Raw genomic sequence first — 21,283 nt, 5'->3', positions numbered from 1 at the left:
AACCCCCGGGGCGTGACTCAAACGTCTACAGCCTGTCATGAGCGGGTAACTGGCGGGAAGCCCTCTTATGCTACCTAGGCATCAAGGCTGCCAGAACCGAGACCCTCGCTAGGCTTTCGCAGAATAATATAGTAAGGAAATGAGGGGCTCGTTGAGGAAATACAGGGAGATAGGTCAGCAGTCTACAACGCCAAAGGAGGCATAGGGGTGTGGTTAGGCTCTTTTCTTTTTCACTACGGTTAATGAAGTAAACATTTTTTTTTAAATATACAGAAGAAAGAAAGAAAGAAAAACACGCGCCCAGAGTGGGGACCGAACCCACGCCTTTCGAGTACATGTCGAATGCCTTACCAATTCGGCTATCTGGGCGACTGTGTTCTCCTTCACTTTCTGGGCTATTTATATTTACTAGAATTGTATCTGACGCTTGAGGGTGGTAGCCAGCGCTACTCTGACTACACGGGGAGAAGGGGACCTTCTTTTCAACCCCCGGGGCGTGACTCAAACGTCTACAGCCTGTCATGAGCGGGTATATATATATATATATATATATATATATAGAAATAAGGGTTGGCAGTCGAGAAAACCTCGGAAAGCAAAGGGGAGGATGTGGTAGATCATTGAAACAGATTAAGAATTTGGAAAGAAAGAAAGAAAGTGAAGAAAAAATGCCCGCCAGGTGGGATCCGAACCCACGACCTCCAGAATACCGGTCTGGTGCGATAACCACTACGCTACCGGCGGGGCGATTTTCCCATTCACTTTCTGGGGTATTTATGTTAGGTATGTTTGTTTCCTGTGCTTGGGGGTGGTAGCCAGCGCCATTCGGACTAATCGGGGTGAAGGGGACCTTCTTTTTAACCCCCGGGTCGTGACTCGAGTGCCTACGACATGTCCAGAGTGGTCGACCAGCTTTGAACCCTCTTAAGCTCCCTTTGGCAACAAGACTGCCAGAACAGAGGCCCTCGCTATGCATGTAGCGAATCAGAATAGGAAATGAGGGGCTCGTTGAAAATAACACAGAAATAAGGGTTGGCAGTCGAGAAAACCTCGGAAAGCAAAGGGGAGGATGTGGTAGATCATTGAAACAGATTAAGAATTTGGAAAGAAAGAAAGAAAGTGAAGAAAAAATGCCCGCCAGGTGGGATCCGAACCCACGACCTCCAGAATACCGGTCTGGTATTCAGGGGACCTAGACATGTCGTAGGCACTCGAGTCACGACCCGGGGGTTAAAAAGAAGGTCCCCTTCACCCCGATTAGTCCGAATGGCGCTGGCTACCACCCCCAAGCACAGGAAACAAACATACCTAACATAAATACCCCAGAAAGTGAATGGGAAAATCGCCCCGCCGGTAGCGTAGTGGTTATCGCACCAGACCGGTATTCTGGAGGTCGTGGGTTCGGATCCCACCTGGCGGGCATTTTTTCTTCACTTTCTTTCTTTCTTTCCAAATTCTTAATCTGTTTCAATGATCTACCACATCCTCCCCTTTGCTTTCCGAGGTTTTCTCGACTGCCAACCCTTATTTCTGTGTTATTTTCAACGAGCCCCTCATTTCCTATTCTGATTCGCTACATGCATAGCGAGGGCCTCTGTTCTGGCAGTCTTGTTGCCAAAGGGAGCTTAAGAGGGTTCAAAGCTGGTCGACCACTCTGGACATGTCGTAGGCACTCGAGTCACGACCCGGGGGTTAAAAAGAAGGTCCCCTTCACCCCGATTAGTCCGAATGGCGCTGGCTACCACCCCCAAGCACAGGAAACAAACATACCTAACATAAATACCCCAGAAAGTGAATGGGAAAATCGCCCCGCCGGTAGCGTAGTGGTTATCGCACCAGACCGGTATTCTGGAGGTCGTGGGTTCGGATCCCACCTGTCGGGCATTTTTTCTTCACTTTCTTTCTTTCTTTCCAAATTCTTAATCTGTTTCAATGATCTACCACATCCTCCCCTTTGCTTTCCGAGGTTTTCTCGACTGCCAACCCTTATTTCTGTGTTATTTTCAACGAGCCCCTCATTTCCTATTCTGATTCGCTACATGCATAGCGAGGGCCTCTGTTCTGGCAGTCTCGTTGCCAAAGGGAGCTTAAGAGGGTTCAAAGCTGGTCGACCACTCTGGACATGTCGTAGGCACTCGAGTCACGACCCGGGGGTTAAAAAGAAGGTCCCCTTCACCCCGATTAGTCCGAATGGCGCTGGCTACCACCCCCAAGCACAGGAAACAAACATACCTAACATAAATACCCCAGAAAGTGAATGGGAAAATCGCCCCGCCGGTAGCGTAGTGGTTATCGCACCAGACCGGTATTCTGGAGGTCGTGGGTTCGGATCCCACCTGGCGGGCATTTTTTCTTCACTTTCTTTCTTTCTTTCCAAATTCTTAATCTGTTTCAATGATCTACCACATCCTCCCCTTTGCTTTCCGAGGTTTTCTCGACTGCCAACCCTTATTTCTGTGTTATTTTCAACGAGCCCCTCATTTCCTATTCTGATTCGCTATATATATATATATATATATATATATATATATATATATATATATATATATATATATATATATATATATATATATGATTGTGCGCGTGCGAGTGTGTGCGTATGTGGGAGAAGACAAAGATAAAAATGTATATTTATAACACTAAAAACAAAAACGTCACATTTTCGTGTGCGGTCTAGGCGATAACTTCTACCTGGGAATAACAAGGCATTTGAGGGCTGAAACTGACAAGTTTATGGAAGCTTTTTGTGCCGTTCATACTGCGAGCAAAGATCCCAGTGTGCAGAAGGTAGGTAAAATATGAGAGTGCAGCCTCCAGTACGTAAAACGTCTGGGTGAGGAAAACGTTCTCTCTTTTGCTCTTTTTAGCCTCCCCAAACTGGAAAATCTAATATGTGCCGCCCGCAGCCGCTGGCGAAAAAATGAGTATGTGCTACTAACATCTTATTCATGAAATGCCAAAATATTTCACTCTATGTGTCATGACTAAACAAGGGGTGAATAAGAGTTTGTTATAGGTACTTCGTCAGCCTTTCGTCTTTTTCTCGGGTTTATAGAAGCCGTTCGGAGGCGAAAAGTTTAAACATTTCATTATTCACGGTTTTATGCCGGCTTACCTGCTCCTGCATGTCTGCCTGTCTGTCCGCCTGTCTGCCAACATGCCTGACTACAGGTCTGTCTTCGTTTTGTTCCTTATAACGACTAGGCGGCCAAGTTGGATGACAAGCAGACCTCACTGAGACGACAGAAAATGCGACAGGATGATGTTACCCTCGAAAAATTGGAGAAGAACGGACACGCACGGAGCCCCGTTTACTCCAAAAACAATATAGCGAAAGCATCAGCGTGAAAGAAGCGAAGAGCTGCATCCCAATAACCGGCGACATTCTGGCTGTTCGACTTCAGTCAGTGAAAGTATAACAGTCAGAGAGCACTAAAGCCGGTGCCTATCTTAGGAAGAGGAATTTCAAGGCAGCTTTTGAGAACTACGCCAGAACGCGACGTTAAATCGGTCTATTCCTTCGACGTCATGTTTATTAGGGTAGGACAAAACCCGGATTTTGGCTTCATAACAAAGGGGAATATCTCCGCGTACTAAAAATTTGTTCTAACGTAATTGCTCCAGAGGTATCTGCGCAGGATGTAAGACACGACGGAATATTCATGAGTCTAATACTAATGAGGAAAAAGAATGGAAAAGAAGCTCTAGTACACATGTTTATTGCGAGTCAACTTCTGAACCTTCGGTATTTTCAGCTATTTAGATAATGAAAGCAAGCTTCTAGGCTTAAGCATTCATCTGCTCGCACGCGTTGTGCATGGCTGACTGAATACTAAGGCGCTAAACAACGGGGACCAGACGAAACACGTAGAAACAGCCACGGCGCCACTTCCAACTTAACTTTACTTGTAAAAACCCTCGGTTAAATACACTGATTTCACGTCATCAAATCGTCATACCAACAACGTATGCGAACTTACACGTGTCCATCTAAGAACTCGATTTCCTTGCCTGACAATGCAACCGACGGTGTATCTCGTGCACTTTCCTACCGCCTTATGGAGGAAGTACACCTCTACAATCTCTCTTTCTTGCTTATCTCAGACCCATTCCAAAAAAGTGGCCTGTTTGAAGAGCGGAGTGCAGTTTGCACGTTGACGAATGCACATTTTTCAGTACTCAGCCATATGGCCACCAGCGTTGTTCTTTTCTGCCCAACAGTGCTCGCGCGCTCTGTCGTTGTTCTGTCGTTGTTCTGTCGTTGTTTGTTGTTTGTGCTCTGTCGTTGTTTAGCGCCTTAGTATTCAGTATGTTGACCCAACTAGCCCTTGTCAGGCTTTTGTTGCATGGCTGAAATACCGAATTCATGACATTCAAAAGTAGTATAATGAGCTTTGTGCGTAGCCGGTATATATTTTATGTGCCTATTCTCCTAACTTAGCGCGAAACCAAAGTGGATATGTGTATCAGAAGCATGACAAAATTTTTCAGTATAATCTTTGACGCCTAAATTTTCTGACGTTTCTGCAAAGTGTCTTTAAAATTTTATAATTCAACCCACTGGTCAAATGAGAAACTACCGACATTCAACCGATGCGCTCAACATCCGCTTATATCAGGCATGCTGCGAAAATAATAGTTTTACGTTACATTCTTCCCTGTCTCTTTTCAGAATGTAAGTGTAACTTTAATTAAATGCTAATTTATGAGCCGTCTCGAGTTCTTCCTGGGCGGTTCATGATCATCTCGTAGAGGGCTCTAAACAAGATGCACTTCGTTCGACTTTCAGCGGTTATTTAAACACGATGGTTTTGACTGAAAACCTCAAAGCAAAGGCAAACGTGACTGCGCATGCGCAGTCACATCGGCGAGGCTTTGGTCGTGGTTACGGTTTCAAGTTCTCTACTTGCTATTATGACAGGTTGCCTGAACACTCGTCTTCAGCAAAAGACGCGGCGTGAACGAAGACACTTATCTGATCAGCTGCTGACGGCAGCGCCTGCGGCTTTATGTGCGCAACTTTTAATTCTGCCCCAAACGCAGACTTCTCACACGTGCAACGGATGCTGACACTTCAGATCAATGTTGCAAGCGCTGGAATCGAAGCCTCGCTGTGCGCCCTGGCGTTCCAATTCATTCATACTCAGACCACTCGCTTAAATAAATTTCTCTCTTTTTCTCATTACATTTAAGAGTGTTATGTTTCAACTCGCGAAAAAGCCAATTGAACAAATTGTGCTCCTCTTAGTTCTTCCGACGGCTTAGATAAAACAAACGCTAACTTTTTTATTGGCTTTCTTGTGACCCACCTAGAAGCCATGCACCGAGTAATAATATGCTAATAACTAGTACCAGAATAATATGCTTGAAGCTGATGACTAGCAAAATGAGAAGAGAGATTGAAAATTAAACGAGAGAATATCTCTCCTTTAGCTCAAGAAAATGAAACGCTGGTGATGATTAGAAAAGGTTGCGAAGCACGGTAAGCATGTCTCAGTGTAACTCACTTAGGTTGCATAGGAGAAAATTCGCGAAGTATGTGTTTCTAGGCTCAGCTCTTCTTTACTAGATATTTTTAAATAAGCTCTATCCTAGACGTTGCACAATATAGTCACGAAATTTAGTAATTAAGAACGCAGGAGTCGTATTTTCGTTTGTTTTTATTCGCAAAATATTCGTTAATTTGGATAATATGCTATAAATTGCCTAACGTGTGCGCTGCTCCTTCAGAATAAATTTTCCCGAAGTTTTATTCTACAAAAACGTAAGCAGAATAATTCAAAAATCTCTAAAACCAATTCTGAGACAGGACCTGCTCTTTTGTGATGCAGTTAAAAATGACTGTCAGGGAACGCCTTTCTAGGAGCAACAAAACGATGGTTCAAAATTAGGTTGCAGAACATCAAGGAAGGGAGGGAAAAAAAGAACGGAAACGCCGGGAGGTGAACCAAGTGTAGAGACAGCTTGCTACCCTGCACTGGGGGAGTAGAATTGAGAGGATGAAATAGAGGGCGGGATAAGAGGAAGAGATAGGAGTGGGAAGTCGCGCATTCTATTCCCGTTTTAGCCTCTAAAGTTGTTCGTGAAAATTCGTTTTGCTCAGGAAACGTAAAAAGGCTTTCGTCGCCTTCTGTGAAGGCGATGGTAGAGACTGATGACTTTAGATAGTCTCTAATGTAAATGGTCGATTGTCCAATCGGCTTAGCGCGGATGCAAGCACGCTTCTCTCCAACGAGCTGCGTTTGAGGAAAGGGTGAAGACCGCCGGCAGTACCAACGGAGTCTTGGACTGAAGACCCCGACCACAAATATGCTCACTTCAACTGTGATTAAAGAGCTTGTCTCTCTCTCTCTCTCTTCTATGAGTAGTCGGGGCAGCGCCACAACACCTGCTCTATAGTCTCTTCCACCACACAGGCGTTACAATGGGCGCTGCTGGCCATCACGATGAGGAAGGAGAGCAGGCTTTCGTGGAGGCTACTCCTAGCCCACAGTCTACAAAGTAAAGTCGACTGGGGTCGAGGCAGCCCATACAGAATACAGCGCTGAAGAGAAGCATCTCGAATATACAGAAGGGCATTCAAAAAGTCCGGTGTGTCACACTGCTGCATGGTGATTCTACGAGCAACGAAGCATCCTCGTAGCATCGGTCCTTGAAAGCGGGAGCAGGATGGTGTGGTCGCTCTCGTGGCCTGTGCGGGCAGCTTCATTCGTCAATACGTTACCTATGACTCCGCAGAGACCCGGAAGCCACTGAAATATTATGTCATTGCCGGCTGTGATCACTCGATGGAATTTTTTAATCTCCATCACCAGTTGGTGGAGGGGGCCGTGGCGCAGTGCTCCGCGTACGCTTTGTGAGGCAGCCTTGGAATAAGAGAAGATAGCCCAGTTTTGAGGAAAGAGCCTCACGCATAGCTGCGAGTTCTGCAGCTGTCGAGCTCGTAGTATGGGCGACACGCAATCGAGTTCTGGAAAAATCTGCTGGTACAACCACCGCACCTGCCGAACTGGAAGACATTACTGAGCCATCCGTGTACACATGTTTCCGGCCGTTGCTCCGTTCATGCAGGAACAGCATCGTAAGCTGGTGAAGGGCCTACGGTGGCAAGTCGGATTTTTTTCCAAATCCCAGAGCGCTAAGACGAATATCAGGTTGTGCCAGGCACCACAACGGGGAGAGCCGTGTTACCGCAGGGACGCACATCAACGGTATTCCAGCCCTGTGCATTGTTTCGATGGCTAAAAACGTATATCGTGGTCTATTCTGAGGGAGATGCGCCAGATGGTGACATGGCAGCCCCATGAGGGGCCGGATGTACAGGCGTAGTCTTTCAATAGCCACGTACGGTGCTATTGGGTTTTCCGGAGCGATGCAAATAGTGCCCATTGTTGATGCACAACGCGGCAAACCAAGACAGGTACGCAGAACCTACGCTTGGATGCTCTGTATTACCCGAAGGTTACTGACGCAAGTATTGAAAATTGCTGGCAAGCTGTAACGCAAGGCTCCTAAAAAGACGTGTGGAGTACAGTTACATCGTTCCTCTTGCCGATGTTCCCCACGTCTTTCCAGCAAGAAATCTGAATATATGGGCAAGGGTGGTAAGTCGCAAGTGCGCTCCATGAAATGTCCCTGTCGATGATGACGCAAACCAATTTGTGATGCCTGGAGTAGGGGACCAACCTCCCATTGATCTTGATGGAGTATCGAAACATGGGCTTGCGCGTAAATGCAACCAGAGCGCACTTGTCCCCCAAGATGTTCCTCTGACTTTGGCCACCTTTTGAAGTCGTGCCCATAGCTGTGATCGGTTGACACCCGAAGCCCAGAGGCAAATGTCATCGGCATAAATGTCATCCGCATCTTTAACAAGACATTCTGAGGGAGAGCGGGCACAAGTCTGACGATCGCTATGTTTAAAAGTGTTCGAGTTAGCACCGCATCTTGTTGAACACCACGGTGAATAAAGTGCTGAGACATTGGGCAGTCCGCTATCATGAAATAAAAAGTTCTTCCGGACAAGAACCCTTCGCTCAATCGGCAAACTCGCCTAACTATTCTGAAGGGCTCCAGGGCGTCTACAATAGCCTCATGAACGACATTGTCAGGTGCCCTTAACCTCAAGGAAGAGGGCTGCTGACAGGCCTTTGCGACTTTTTTCTTGCTGTGCGAATGTAACCAAGTCCACCACGCAGTCTATGGAGGAACGCCCGCGTCGAAAACCGGCCATTACTTCAGGGTATATATTGTTGTATCACTGGAGCCGCGTGAGTATCATTCTTTCGAGACCTTGCAAAGGCAGCTTGCCAGGGCAGTTCGACGGTATGATGGATGGTCAGTGGAGATAGGCCAGGCTTGAGTAAGGGGACCAGACGGCTTATTTTCCACTCGGGGGGAACGACGCCATCCATCCACGTCTTGTTAAATATGTCCAAAGCATTTGACAAGTTTGAGCGCCAAGATGGCATAGTGCATCAAAATATCACATTTACAGACAGCATAGAGGTTCCCATGCATGAACGGAAAAGGGAAAGAAAAAATACTTACGTTGACAGAGCACAGCGTGTAGTCGACCACGTACATGGCGACGACGAAAGGATCAATCCGCTGAAAAAAGACATAGTCACTGAAGCTTGCATTCCGGATTGATAATGGTGAGTCCCTAATTTAACACGCCAGACAATGCGCGGCAAGGGCAAGTTGAGAAACTATTTAAAAAGTTTGCTGCGCTTTCTCATTGTGAGTGTGAATACAAAAAAACGATAGGTTCTTTTTTTTCTTGGTTACTCAAAAACATCTATAAATGCAATAATATGCGCAAGCACTGAGGTGGTCCCGTAATAAGTGTGGAGAGTAGGGTACACTCGGCACGAGCAAGTTCTTTAATGTAGGCCGTCGTAAAATATTTGCCCACTGCTCCTTATCCCTATTTGTAGTTCGTCCAGAGACGAGTTTATACAGAATGCAAGTGTAGTCCTGAAAATCTTGTAGCCGTAATTTTCGAACACAATGACTATGATGTGCTCTTATTGGCCTAGAGATTCCTCCCTTGCGCATCCAAGAAATCATTACAAAACCTAAAGTACTTAATAGAAGGTCCGTTTGTAATGGGCCTTGATGCGGGGAACAAAAATATAGGGCTCGAGCATTGTTTAATGTTGTCAGAACGAGGAGCACCCCGAAACGTAATCAAGGGGAACGCCCCGGGTGCCAGCGCTGCTGCAGTGCAGGCAAAATTTAGGGTCGTCAATGAACGCTTGCTTGGACCGGCCAATTTCAGGATTATTCAAATTTATAAAAAAATACAAAGGTGGTATCAACTCGAATAACAAATTTCGACAGACGCTATCCCAACTTATCTTTTTGACTTTCCATTCGACTTCATCAAAACATTAAAGTATAACGCAGCTACTCAAACCCTACAACTTCGGGAGAACTACTAGAAACACTAAACAATAACTTGTATCATTTTGCCTCCCACCTCCGCCCCAAACATAAGAGCTGACGCGAGCACCATCTCGTCCTCGCGATGTCTCGTCATGATTCACATCAACAAATCTTTATTACTAGTTACAAAGAACTACTTATGCTTGTTCCTTGCACTGCCTTCAACGCATTCAAAGGTATTCTGCGCTGAGGCCACAAGGCAGTTATGCTTGCGGCTCCGCTGAAGAACCAGGGCCCGTTTGCCCGAACGCGATAAGTGCGGGAATAAGTTCTCAACTACGACTTTAGCGCTGTCTAGGTAATAAGTCGTTTGCCCGAAAGTGATACAAACGCTCGGTTAAGGTAGCGTTTCCGTCGGGTTTTCTGGCAACCAGCTTATTTTCCGTGGCCGACTTCGACTTATTGGCGTCGTATTCGTAAGCGGGAACTTAATCGGGAACTTATGCGTACGGGCAAACGGGCCCAGATGTGTTATACAAAAAGTGGGACCATAACTTCCTGCAAGACTGCACCCCGCTACAAATAGGTTACATACACCATCTACTATTAGCGGATTGTCGAATGAGATTGCATTATTTCAGTAATACCCGATATGCAGATTGAATTTCATCTCTATTACTTGCCAAGAACTTGATGGTATACGACCGTTAACTTCCGTCCATCTTAAACCACGCTTTTTAAAAATTATTGCAATTTAGTTTAAAAGCACGAGTCGTGGCAGTATGGGGACAGTGGAATCGTGCTGTTGAGCCCGAGGTCGTGGGTTCGATCCTACAATGGCGGCCATCTTTCTGATGGAGGGGAAAAACAACAATGGTTATGAGGCGAGATCTTCCCGTGCATTAAAAATCCCCGGGTAGTCTTGGTAATTCGGGGTCCTTCACTGCGGGGCGCTTCAGAGTCTAGGTGTAGCTTTCGCGCGTAAAGTAGCAAGTATTCTTTTACTTTAAAAATCTCTTCAAAATCTTTATCAACAGCTGAACTTATGCGATTTGTGTGAAAACAAGTGTGCAGGGAAGAGTAATAGCCAGAATACTAATGTTTAACCACAGTCCTTCACTGATTTGAAGGACTCTGCCTTGAGTAAGCAGATAGGTCTTGTGTTAGGTGGCAATATTGAAATACTTGTACTAGTATGTTTTCTCGATATACGACAGCATGTGTAGATTCACCCTCAGAAAACAGTGAGGGAACTATTTGGTTAACCTTTTTTGAGCTCTTTGGTTCAGAAATTAAAAAAAAATAGATTTGTTGTGGCGGCAACTTACCAAGTCGAGGACGAAGTACACGGACAAGACGACATCTAGTAGTGTCGTCATTGACACGACGCTTAGCCAAGGAATAAGTAAAAGCCGGTTATCCTGAAAAAGTAAGTCGGACAGGGATGTGTTTAGATGTAATAATTAATTGTAAAAACCAATGTGAACGAGCCATAAAATGGTATTTACGTTTACCATAAGCTTGGTGGCTCACCTAATAATATATTCTACACTAATGGTCTCACGGTGCTCCCATCAAAAAAAATCTCTTACCGGTTGTTTTTATTTTACAAAACTTTTGGGGCCCAAAGATATCCCAGCCACACGCCCAGCTACTACGGACTTGTCGAATGAACTAGAGTAAACTAAGTGGGCGGCGGCATAACAGTACATCGTCGCAAGTGAGGCCAGGGTTATACCAATTCTGGAGGTAGGCTGAACAATCGCTAGTGAAGGGTGCGATTTGGTAAGCAGATATTGAAGCAGAGTAAACAATAACTGCAAACAATATATGAACAACTCAGACCTCCCTCGGGTGTTGTGTGGGCCAAAGCATTAGAGCCCAATTTCGGAACATGTTTTTTGTCATCATTGTCATCATTCACACCACTGTAATCATCATCATCATCATCATCATCATCATCATCCTTTTTGTCTTGCGCTTTGTCCTTCCTCGTTGTTAATAATGCAGATGGCCTTGGCTGACCCTCCTTGTGAGACTCATATCTAATCCTAATGTTACGCCGCCATGATGCTGGGTACTACGACGCGCAAAGCTTTGTCAAATTCACTGTGCTGATTATTGAATCGGCACAATGTAGGGTGACACGAAACCGTAAGGCTCATCGTTCGCCAAGCTGCGGCCACCGGTTGACGATGGTAGGGCCAAAATGTAATGTTAGGTCTAACGTAAGACCATACACACCCGTTTTCGCATTGCACATGCTATCTGTTGGAGTAGCACCGTACGATTGCAAGTTTCAGGGGATGTTACATTATGGCGCTGCAGTTGCGCGCCGACCAAAAAAAAACATTTACATAAGCATAGTTTTCCCTGCACCTATTCACTGCATCTGTAATCACCAAGCTTACATTAACGGAAACTTCAGTAGATGTCTCTAACGCACGTTTCTAAGTCGAAGGCTACAACTCATACACAAGGTGCACGTTTAGTCACCTAGAGCCGCCGTTCTTATCTAGCATTCCGGGGGTCCCGGGTTTGATTCCTGTACAGAACCAAACTTGTAAATTTTTTTGCAACTCAAATACTTAACATGGTTTACAGGAGCTTCTCTGAGAAATTTGCCATCAATCGCACCATTTTTTGATCGTTCTTTTTTGTTCATGCGTCGCTGGCCCTTTTTCGCGCCATTCATTTTCTTCGTTACTACGACGACAATGACGCCGAATGTTCGACCTACCCAATAATACAACGCTTTCGCATTAAAATGAGTAGAAGATCAAACTACGGGTATCAGCAGCAACTCATTGGCTTCGCGAAGGAAACTTAGTGCAGATTTCGTGCTAACACTTTGAAGGTAGTGTATAAGCTTTGGTAGAATTACGGCCTCCCGAAGCAGGCAACGAGACCACACGTCACCGCGATGGGAACTTCGTCGATTCTCGAAGTGTGGCGAAGACGCTTAGGCGATTATACGTTTTCTTCGTAATTAAAGGGACTCTGCAAGGCTTCCGAAAAACGGTTTCGCTCTTTCCTTCGCGTCTGGAAGCACTGCGAAAGTTATAGTTATCGCCAGCACTCAATAGAACTGCGGTGTTTACTGGTCACAGCAGATACGCCTTCCGTTTCTGCTCTGCTTTTGTGGCTTTCTTTTTAAAGTGGCTATCGAATGCGCTCGTTGCTGCAAAATAGGGAAATCCCGACGATACCCGCTACACCACTATAATGACGTAATTCCAGTGGTCGAAGCACACTAAGACTGGGAAAGAGAAAACAATATTTTGAGCAACTATTTTGGTTTTTCTTGTGGGCATAGAGCAGTGATTTCTGGTTGAAGCACTTTGCGACCCCCTAATGTAACTATGGATGTGTTAATTGACTACGTTCTGCAAGCACTTAGGATTTCAAGAAAGCAAGACGAAGTGTTGTAGGGTTCCTTTAAAGGTAGGAGTTTTGTCGCGCAGCGTAGTGTCACTGCTCGTTTACTCACCAGGAACAGTCCGAGTAGAAGAACAACGGAGAAAATGACGCACAACCCGGAAAAGCTGAGGAGTAGGAGAACCAGCGTGAACCCCACTGAAAGAACAAGGTCGACCGCTATAGCTTAACCAGCCAGTAAAAGGAGCGATAAGCTTTCACTTTTACATCAGCATAACCCGACAACAGAAAATAGCTTTAGAGGAGTTAGAGGAGCAGCTTTCGTGGCTGTCAAGCAGGGAGAGGCGGAATTCAAACGCGTTCAAGAGAAACAGGACAACCTCCTCATAATTAAGTTAATGTATCAGGCTAGGATTGTTGGAGTCTACTTCATTAAGTGTTGGGATGAGGGCGCTTAATCTAGGAGCCAAATTCCTCTGAAACAAACACACGGCCTTTCTCCTGGGAATTAATATGAAAATTCACTAATAACAAAAATGGTGAATTATCACAATTATTTATTTCTGTTCAGAAACTCCTCTCAGACACCTAAAAAGGCTTTAACCTTAGGAATATGCCTACAAAAGTATTTTCGTAATTGGCCTGTCAGAGCGTCGCACCATATGCGGATTTAACAAGTTCGGCGAGAGGATTTCATTCGTTTAGTATTACTACACATCAAAGTGAACATACAGAATGACATCCAAGAACGTTACTTAATTGAGTATGGTGTCATTCAAAGAGACTTACCTGGAGAATGGAGCACTGAGTTAACGTGAAAGATTCCCGTGACCACCAACATCGTGTAGAAAATCTGAAACAAGAAAATACTATTTATATTCCTTTGTAGACCGACACACCAATTAAGCGAACATTTTTGCGAAAACGGTTGGTGAGTGAGTGAGTGAGTGAGTGAGTGAGTGAGTGAGTGAGTGAGTGAGTGAGTGAGTGAGTGAGTGAGTGAGTGAGTGAGTGAGTGAGTGAGTGAGTGAGTGGATGGGTGAGTGAGTGAGTGAGTGGATGGGTGAGTGGGTGGGTGAGTGGGTGGGTGAGTGAGTGAGGGAGGGAGGGAGGGAGGGAGGGAGGGAGAGAGGGAGGGAGGGAGGGAGGGAGGGAGTGAAAACAGCACAAAACACAGAAATGAAATAATTTGGCAAAGTGCCCGACTCTAGATTCGCAACACATGTTAAAACTGAAATAGTAAAGTGTATTTGAAGGAAGATTTGTAATGGACGTCATATTTCACTAATTACGCACGAATATACGGCGACGTATTGCTGGAACCCAATACTACTTTTCTAGAAGCTTAAATAAACAGACGATACACCTCCTTTTGATTATCTGTCCATCGGGGATGTCTAGACACAATGTCAACAACAGTAACCACAAGAGGAACTTTCGTTCCGTACGTGGGGCTAAAAGGGACCAAGAAGGACACAAATACAACCCAAAACATTGACGGAGAAACCGGTAAACCTAACTCAATTTCTTCGAGAGGAAATAACTATTTTCGTTTTAGTTCCCGAGGCGGGCTCAGGAAGAGACGCCTGGCTGACCCCATATTTACTAACAAACTCCGCTCCTGCCTCGAGAAAACGACGCTTCTGCTGTTTGTTATATCGTTCCGACCTCTCCCCCCCCCCCCCAATCTTCCCGATCAGGTGCCCAGAAGATATTCTTTCGGGCATCCTGCTTAGTTGCTACCCAATCACTCTCTAATTAATATCTATAAAAGCAGCATGGCTTTCCTTCGAGCTGTACGCAGCCATTTAGCTTACAACGAAAGTCCTTTCCCTGACTTCCGCGTTCTCTTTAGTGTTTACGTCGTTTCTTTCTTATGGGCAAACTTGGCTCGGTTCGATCTTTACGTCGCTCCAGTTTGTGCCTGAAAGAAGAACCCGCGGCCGTCGTTCGACCGGATCAGTCAATAAAGAGCCGAGACAAACTCGCCGTCGGTACAAACATCCCAACTAGGCATGCCCCTTCGTCCTCAGAGCACACTAAAATGAAAGTAGGTGGTGGGTGCTGCACTAGGTCCCTTCTCCCTGCTCGCACACGCGCACACGCTACTAGTCTTGCAGTGGCACGAAGTATTGTCTTAGCAGTTCCTTTTTCGTTTCGCACGGTTGCGTCCCATGGGCGAGTGGACTGTAAACAAAGTTCCATTCGGAGGCTTTGCTCCCCTTTATCTTAGTTTGTTTGCTTTGTAAACGTTTAAGAGTTTGTGTTCGTCCGAGCTTACATTTTGTTTTTCACCGCAAAGACGCCGACAATTCCTTATTTTCAAATACGTTTTTCGCTGAAGAAGTATGAAAAACAATTGTTTCCAGGCACAGTGGGTTTAGACCGATTATTTTCCCCGGAGGCAATTCTTGGAAAAAATGCAAAGAGGGTGATTTGCAGAGAAAATGGAGACGATTTTATTTGGCATACTACGGAATATCAGGAGAAACCAGCGTAAGTTCCTCTTAACAAAACTTTTACAAATACACCCCTGAAGAAATGTGCTTCCCTGTGTCTACCTACCACTTTCCAAGAACAACGCTAAAAGACTAAGAGTACCAACTGTCGTGTTTGTGCCAGAGCTCAAGACAAACGTTTCACCTTGACGACTTCCGACGTCGACCGATACCACTATAGCTTGAAATATAATGGGCTTTGTGTTCTTTTTTTATCTCTAGCTCTCAGGGGCAAAACTGGTCACCCCGCGAAGACTGCCAGAGGTAGCGTAGTGTAGATTAGAGCTGTGCACGGGCCAAAAATTTGGGCCCGGTGCTTATCGCAGTAGGCCCGGCCCGACCCAACGAAGAAGGTCGACTGGCCGGCCCGGGCCGGCCCGAGACCCTAACTTCATGGCCCGGTCCCGGCGCGGCCCGGCCCGGCTGCGCGTTTCCAACCCAAATACCGTAGAGGCCCGCGCCTGACTGGGGCACGTTTGGAACCGAAAACTACCTCAAGGTGGTAAAATGCATCGTAAGGGAAATGATAACAGGCAAAACCAACATTAACCGGGCAAAACAACCCCAATTAAACATAACAAGCCTTGATCCGTGCTTTTACAGCGTCAGCAACATGTTGTTTCTGTGATATCATGGAAAACCTTAGTATTGCTTGACTGTGCCGGGCCAGCCCGGGCCATCAGGACGGCCCGGCCCGTCCAAAGCATTTACATTTCGGCCCGAGTCCGGCCCGGGCCCGGGTAAGAAGTAAGTCGGATGGCCCGAGCCCGGGCCGCAGGCCGGGCCGGGCCCGGGCTTTCGGGCTTTCGGGTAAGCCCGAGCCCGTGCACACCTCTAGTGTAGCTTTCGCTACAAAAACTATTTATTATCAATTGCTAGACATTCAATTGATTCGTATTACGGCCGCATCGAGTCCCACTGTTGCAAAAAGTTAGTGTTGGGGTTGGTGTTGTTGCAAAAGTTGGTGTTGCCACCATCATGTCAGCCCTTCAGCAACTGTTTATATTGTGGCACAGCTCTTCGATTTCAACTCACGTTCTACGGGACAAAGCTACACTTAGACTATGGCATTCTCTAGTACAGTGCTGCTAGTTAATTTTAATCGCATCGGTGTTCTTTAACGGGCCTATGGCCTTGTACGTACGAGCTGTTTTCGTTTTTCGCCCCATCACAAGAATTATCGCAACGGCCTGGAACAATCGGGATAAATCCTCTAATAATTTCATATTTTCTTCACTGTCCATCCTGTTTCATGTGCATGAGATGACGATCTGTCACAGCGAGCTGGTTCGTCGGATGTTAGGGAAATAGTTACATCTGAAGTCGTTGGGAGTCTTACGAGGTGGCGGAAGACTGGCTAAGGGTGGTGCAAAGTGGTGCAACCGAGAAAAACTTGTTTTGTCTCGCTGCTTTGCTTACTTATTATTCGGAAGGCGTTCGTCCATTTTGAGATGCGAGTAACTTATATCGCTTGCCGTTGGGACCGCCTTATCAAATAAAGTTAGCCAATACATTGAAGCTCGATTAGCGAGGACCTTCTTGGATACTCAGAGAGTTTAAAGAATGCTTTTGTGGTTTTGCCTCCAAATTTTATGAGAGTTTTGACTCACGTTCAGAGAGTTGCCGTAATTTTTTGGCTCACCCTTATCTCTTACTGCGAATGGTAGGTTAATGATCATGATCTTTTATCATGACATCAGGATAAGTAGGCTGGTAGAGCAACTGCACAAAACAGGTGGGTGTACTGGGATCGAACCAGGAAACACGTTTACTTTTATTTTTTCTATACCTTTTTCCGAATCCTTGATAACTTCTCACCTTTTAAACTACACATTCTTACTCTTGAAAATATAAACCTTCACATATATAATTTTTTACTAAAATTCTGATTGGCTATATACGTTGTACTTCAGAGGTAGCAGCCAGTCACAACTCCTTTTTTAGCCACTAACCACATGTAACGGAAAAGTGGCAATTCAATGGGAATCGATTCCGTATATATTTATCGACCTGCTGGTGTAAAATAACGATGCGCACTTCCCTGAAGATAAAACACCAGAGAAAACATCCGATAATATTCCGCTGACTGCATCTAAAAGGCGGCGGATAGATCGGTGCGGGTATCTTTCCCAGGCAAAAAAAAATTATTTCTCCATTGCCACTTTTTCCGCTCCCCTCAGGGACGGAACATAAAAGCCAGTCTGCATGCACGAATAACTGCAGGAGCCAGAAAGGCTTTAAGCTGAGGAGGTTCAGAAAATTCTAAAATATGTAATTAACACAATTCGTTCATTTCTTTCAGGTGCAAACACAGGCAGTTAATATTGTTGTGCAGGTATTGGACATATTAGAGCCCTTTTTGAAGTTGCATACGGGTCCATGTCAAACGTCCCACGTAGAATGTTTTCTGCAACTGTGGGCATTCTGCTATTTTCCTATCTCCTCTTTTGCACCCCCTCTTCCCCTCCCAACCCAAAGTATCTGGCCAGAGAACTTCCCCCGGAATACTTCTCTTTTTTTTTCTTCCGGAAACTTTGCTTCTCTTTCGGTTTAGTCTCATTTAGAAAATGTGCAAAAACACGAACATAGTGTGAGAGAGAAACAATTAGAGCGCTCTGATTGTTTCTCCCTCAACCTGTATCCACGTGTTTGCGCTTTTTCGAGATGAGTATATGCTCTTCGGTATCCGTGAATACTATTTTCCGGTGCAGTGCTCACATATTGCTAACACCGCGCGTGACTGTGTATTCAGAGTGAAGGTTTTTACAAACCCACTGAGTTTTCTTACTACCGCAATACACGCTCAGTAATGTATACAACCCTAAGAGCTTCCGTTCATTGTTCAATGGGGCCTCTGTGGATATTTATCTCACGTGGCGCAAGCATCGCGGATATCATAAGGCATACCAATATAGACAAGAGAAAGTTTCATTTGTTCTTTTTTACGCATGCTGTTTTACCTGCCGCTAACTAGTGAGCAATAACGCAACCCTCCCCCGATAAAGTTCGCAGCAGGCCTCCAGTTTCGGCATCAGGCATCATGCGACACGGCATGCGTCCGCCCTCATCAAGCTGCAAGTGCGCGATATTAGTATTTGCATCGGCGAAAGAATCCTCTTCCGTAAGCACTCACAGTGACGAGAAATCCTCATAGCAAGTCAAAAGCTGCCTTCCATGGATGCCGCATTCATAACTGACTTCCACCCGTCTGGTTGCTATGACAACCGCTCGGGACGCAATTGCCTATTTGGGAGGCTTCGCACGGAGGGAGGGATGTGGGAGTTGCACGTTTTGCTCGTTTGGCGTCCTTCGGGACGATACACAAACAACCGCAGAAAACTCGCGGCTGCTGCATCCTGCAGTGATGGCAGCTACCGCGCTCCGGGAGGTTAGTAAACCCGCATAATGTGGCCCGGCGGTAAAGGGGAACTTGATCCAGCGCACGTCGTCCTTCCAAATAGAGCTTTATGGAGACACTTTGAGCTCGACATGTCGCTCTGACACGCGTCCCCGGTTGAATGGCCACGCGATAAGGACACCCGAGGTAGCTCGTACGTTTATATTTGCTCCCGAATTCATATATACAGCAACGCGGTTGACTTTAGCCGTGATACACAACCGCACAAAGGGTCTATGACAGCCGTTCTTACAGTTGACGAAGAATCTCCAATGCCCCATTCGTCGCTGGCTTCGCTTTCATGTTATCCTGGTGTCCAACTAATCTATAGAGGAAGTGTCAGTTGGAAAACAAAGCCAGCCTACCGGGTCGTGCAAGGTTTTGACCACACTGGAGGAAGTTCCATAATGTAGTCGAATATCGATGTGTGCGTTATTATTGTGGATATTTTGTGAAATTTATCGAACCTTCTAAAATAAGGCATTTGGAGGTGGAGTTTACTTACAACTAATCTTCTACTACTCATTCATTTTTCTATCTTTTGTTTATAAGGCGGAAGCTTTACATGCCGCATCAAACACCAAAAGTTACCGTCTTCGTCGTCAGCAATACGAATTGTGCCAAAATGGCCGCCGCTGTAAAGAAAATATTTAAAAAGCTGTGGTAGATTCTTCTGTCATAGGAATGAGTAAAACACGAAAGTGAAATGTGCAGCGAAATCTGAAGCCGAGTATAATTTGCGGGTGGGCGGCTATCTTGTGGGTGTGCTTGGCGAGCGACGTCCTGCTGGTGGGCAAAGGTGTACTGGCGTCATTTCTGTGACGGATATGACACTAGTGAAATTTTGGTGTATCCCGGCATGAGACACTTTCATATTAAAATATAAAACCTGAAAACGAACAACCTGAAGTATAACGTATTCTTTTGTACTGTAGGTTGCTTCCCCACACGAAGAACCTATGTGCAGGGGTGCGCCCTTTGCAGACCACTTGCTTCGTTGTACTGGCGTCACTTCCGTGACCGATATGACGTCAGTGAAATATTTTTGTATCTGGGAATAAACCACTTTCGTGTAAATAAGCGAACACATTTGTGTTTCTGTAGCATTTGAGCCCAGCAGAAGTCGGCTGCGTTGCAACTGCACCAACTAGTCACCACTGCGTTCAGCCTTATGAAACCGAACTTTACGCTGGGACTCTACTGAACGCCTTTATTCAGCTAGTTCCTGTCAGAGAACCCCCGATTTTCTGACAACAAGCATACATCAACAATAATTCTCAACAATAAATTCACACTAAATGCGCGAATAGATCCGCAAATGGGGAAAATGGAACAATAGATCCACAAATATGACAAAAAAATGTATTTGCAGTTCCTCCGGGGCTTTCCTTCTCTAATAATCAATGATGTTACATAGAGTAGACGATCCTAGCTTCCACCTGTGTGCAAACATGTCGGCGTTGGACAGGCTTGAAACGCTAGATGCAGTTATATCAGCGCCATAGTGGAATTCGCACGCCACTAAACAGGCGATGCCTTGCCTCTGAAAAGCCTGATCAGCATGGCCGAATTCCTAGTGTACAACTCTTGGATAGGTTGCTGATTTCCTGGGGGCAACATTCATCATCATCATTAGCCTATCTATGCCCACTGCAGGGCAAACAACTCTCCCATGAATCCAAAGAGGGCAAGAGTAACCATACTTAACAAAAACGAGGTTATTGTAAACGATCTGGTGTGTTTCGTCGAAGCGAAACTGCCCTCCCATCGAGCTTGCTCAGGATCGCTGTCTCAATCTTACATATTCTGTACGTACTCTATAAGTGACGGGCACTTTCTGGCCTGACGAAATAAGCGCTTGGTATCTAAGAATAAATTTTTAGTTCATGAACCCATCTATCCAAAGAACCTCAAGTTGGCGGAAAATAAAATGAACCCGTCTCTTATTCTCTTGGTGATATTTTTAAACAACGAGGTAGAAGTAGTGTCATGCTCCGCGTCGCTAACATTTTCATCCGTCCACAGTGCAATTGCTTTTCTGCAATAAAAAACTATCAACACTGAGCCCTACTCCCATGATTTGTCAGCAAAGCTGGTAAAATAACCATGCAACTGGTATTGCAAAATAAAGTTGAGCCGCTTCGTATCGTCTCATCATACGAAAGGACAATTCCGAATACAATTGGTAGAAATACACAGGCTCCAGCCAAAAAAACTGTACAAAAACTCAGTCAATATGAATTCCGCTACAGTAATTACAATAAAAAAAACTGGAATGGTGCCCCCGCCAGTCCCGTGAATACAAAACTGCCGATAGCAATTGTTAAGAAATGCACTTTTTCTATAGTATGTAGTTTACTCCTTGACTACGTAATAAACATGAAAGCATTACTCTAGAAAATCCTTTAATTTGACGTGAGGGCTAGTTGCGCACCGCAGGTATTATATGGTCGCTTGAAATGCACTGAAAAACAAGCATTTCAAAGACGTCTCGCAAAATCTCGACGCGAAGGCCTGATAAAATATTTAGTATTTCGATTCTCTAAAGGCTGTTTAAGCATTTAAAATTAGGCCGAGGCAAACACACTTTGTTTTCGCAGCATTTTCAAGCCATCGAAAA

General features: G+C 45.4%; 1 protein-coding gene across 1 annotated transcript in view; it reads right to left on the bottom strand.

The window, feature by feature from the left end:
• LOC144173270 (uncharacterized) overlaps positions 1-21,283 on the bottom strand; it is a 90,985-nt gene that overhangs the window by 30,399 nt on the left and 39,303 nt on the right. Inside the window, exons 2-5 of the mRNA XM_077701756.1 lie at positions 13,558-13,621; positions 12,881-12,966; positions 10,719-10,811; positions 8,551-8,610 (exon numbers count right to left, since the gene is read on the bottom strand). Coding sequence (XP_077557882.1) covers positions 8,551-8,610; positions 10,719-10,811; positions 12,881-12,966; positions 13,558-13,621 — 303 coding nt within the window. The remainder of the gene's footprint in view (positions 1-8,550; positions 8,611-10,718; positions 10,812-12,880; positions 12,967-13,557; positions 13,622-21,283) is intronic.

Source organism: Haemaphysalis longicornis, unplaced genomic scaffold, assembly GCF_048455015.1.
Source record: "Haemaphysalis longicornis isolate Haplotype H1 unplaced genomic scaffold, Haemaphysalis longicornis Haplotype H1 scaffold_3, whole genome shotgun sequence".
Classification (NCBI taxonomy): Eukaryota; Metazoa; Arthropoda; class Arachnida; order Ixodida; family Ixodidae; genus Haemaphysalis; species Haemaphysalis longicornis.
This window is presented reverse-complemented; position numbering and strand designations above follow the sequence as displayed.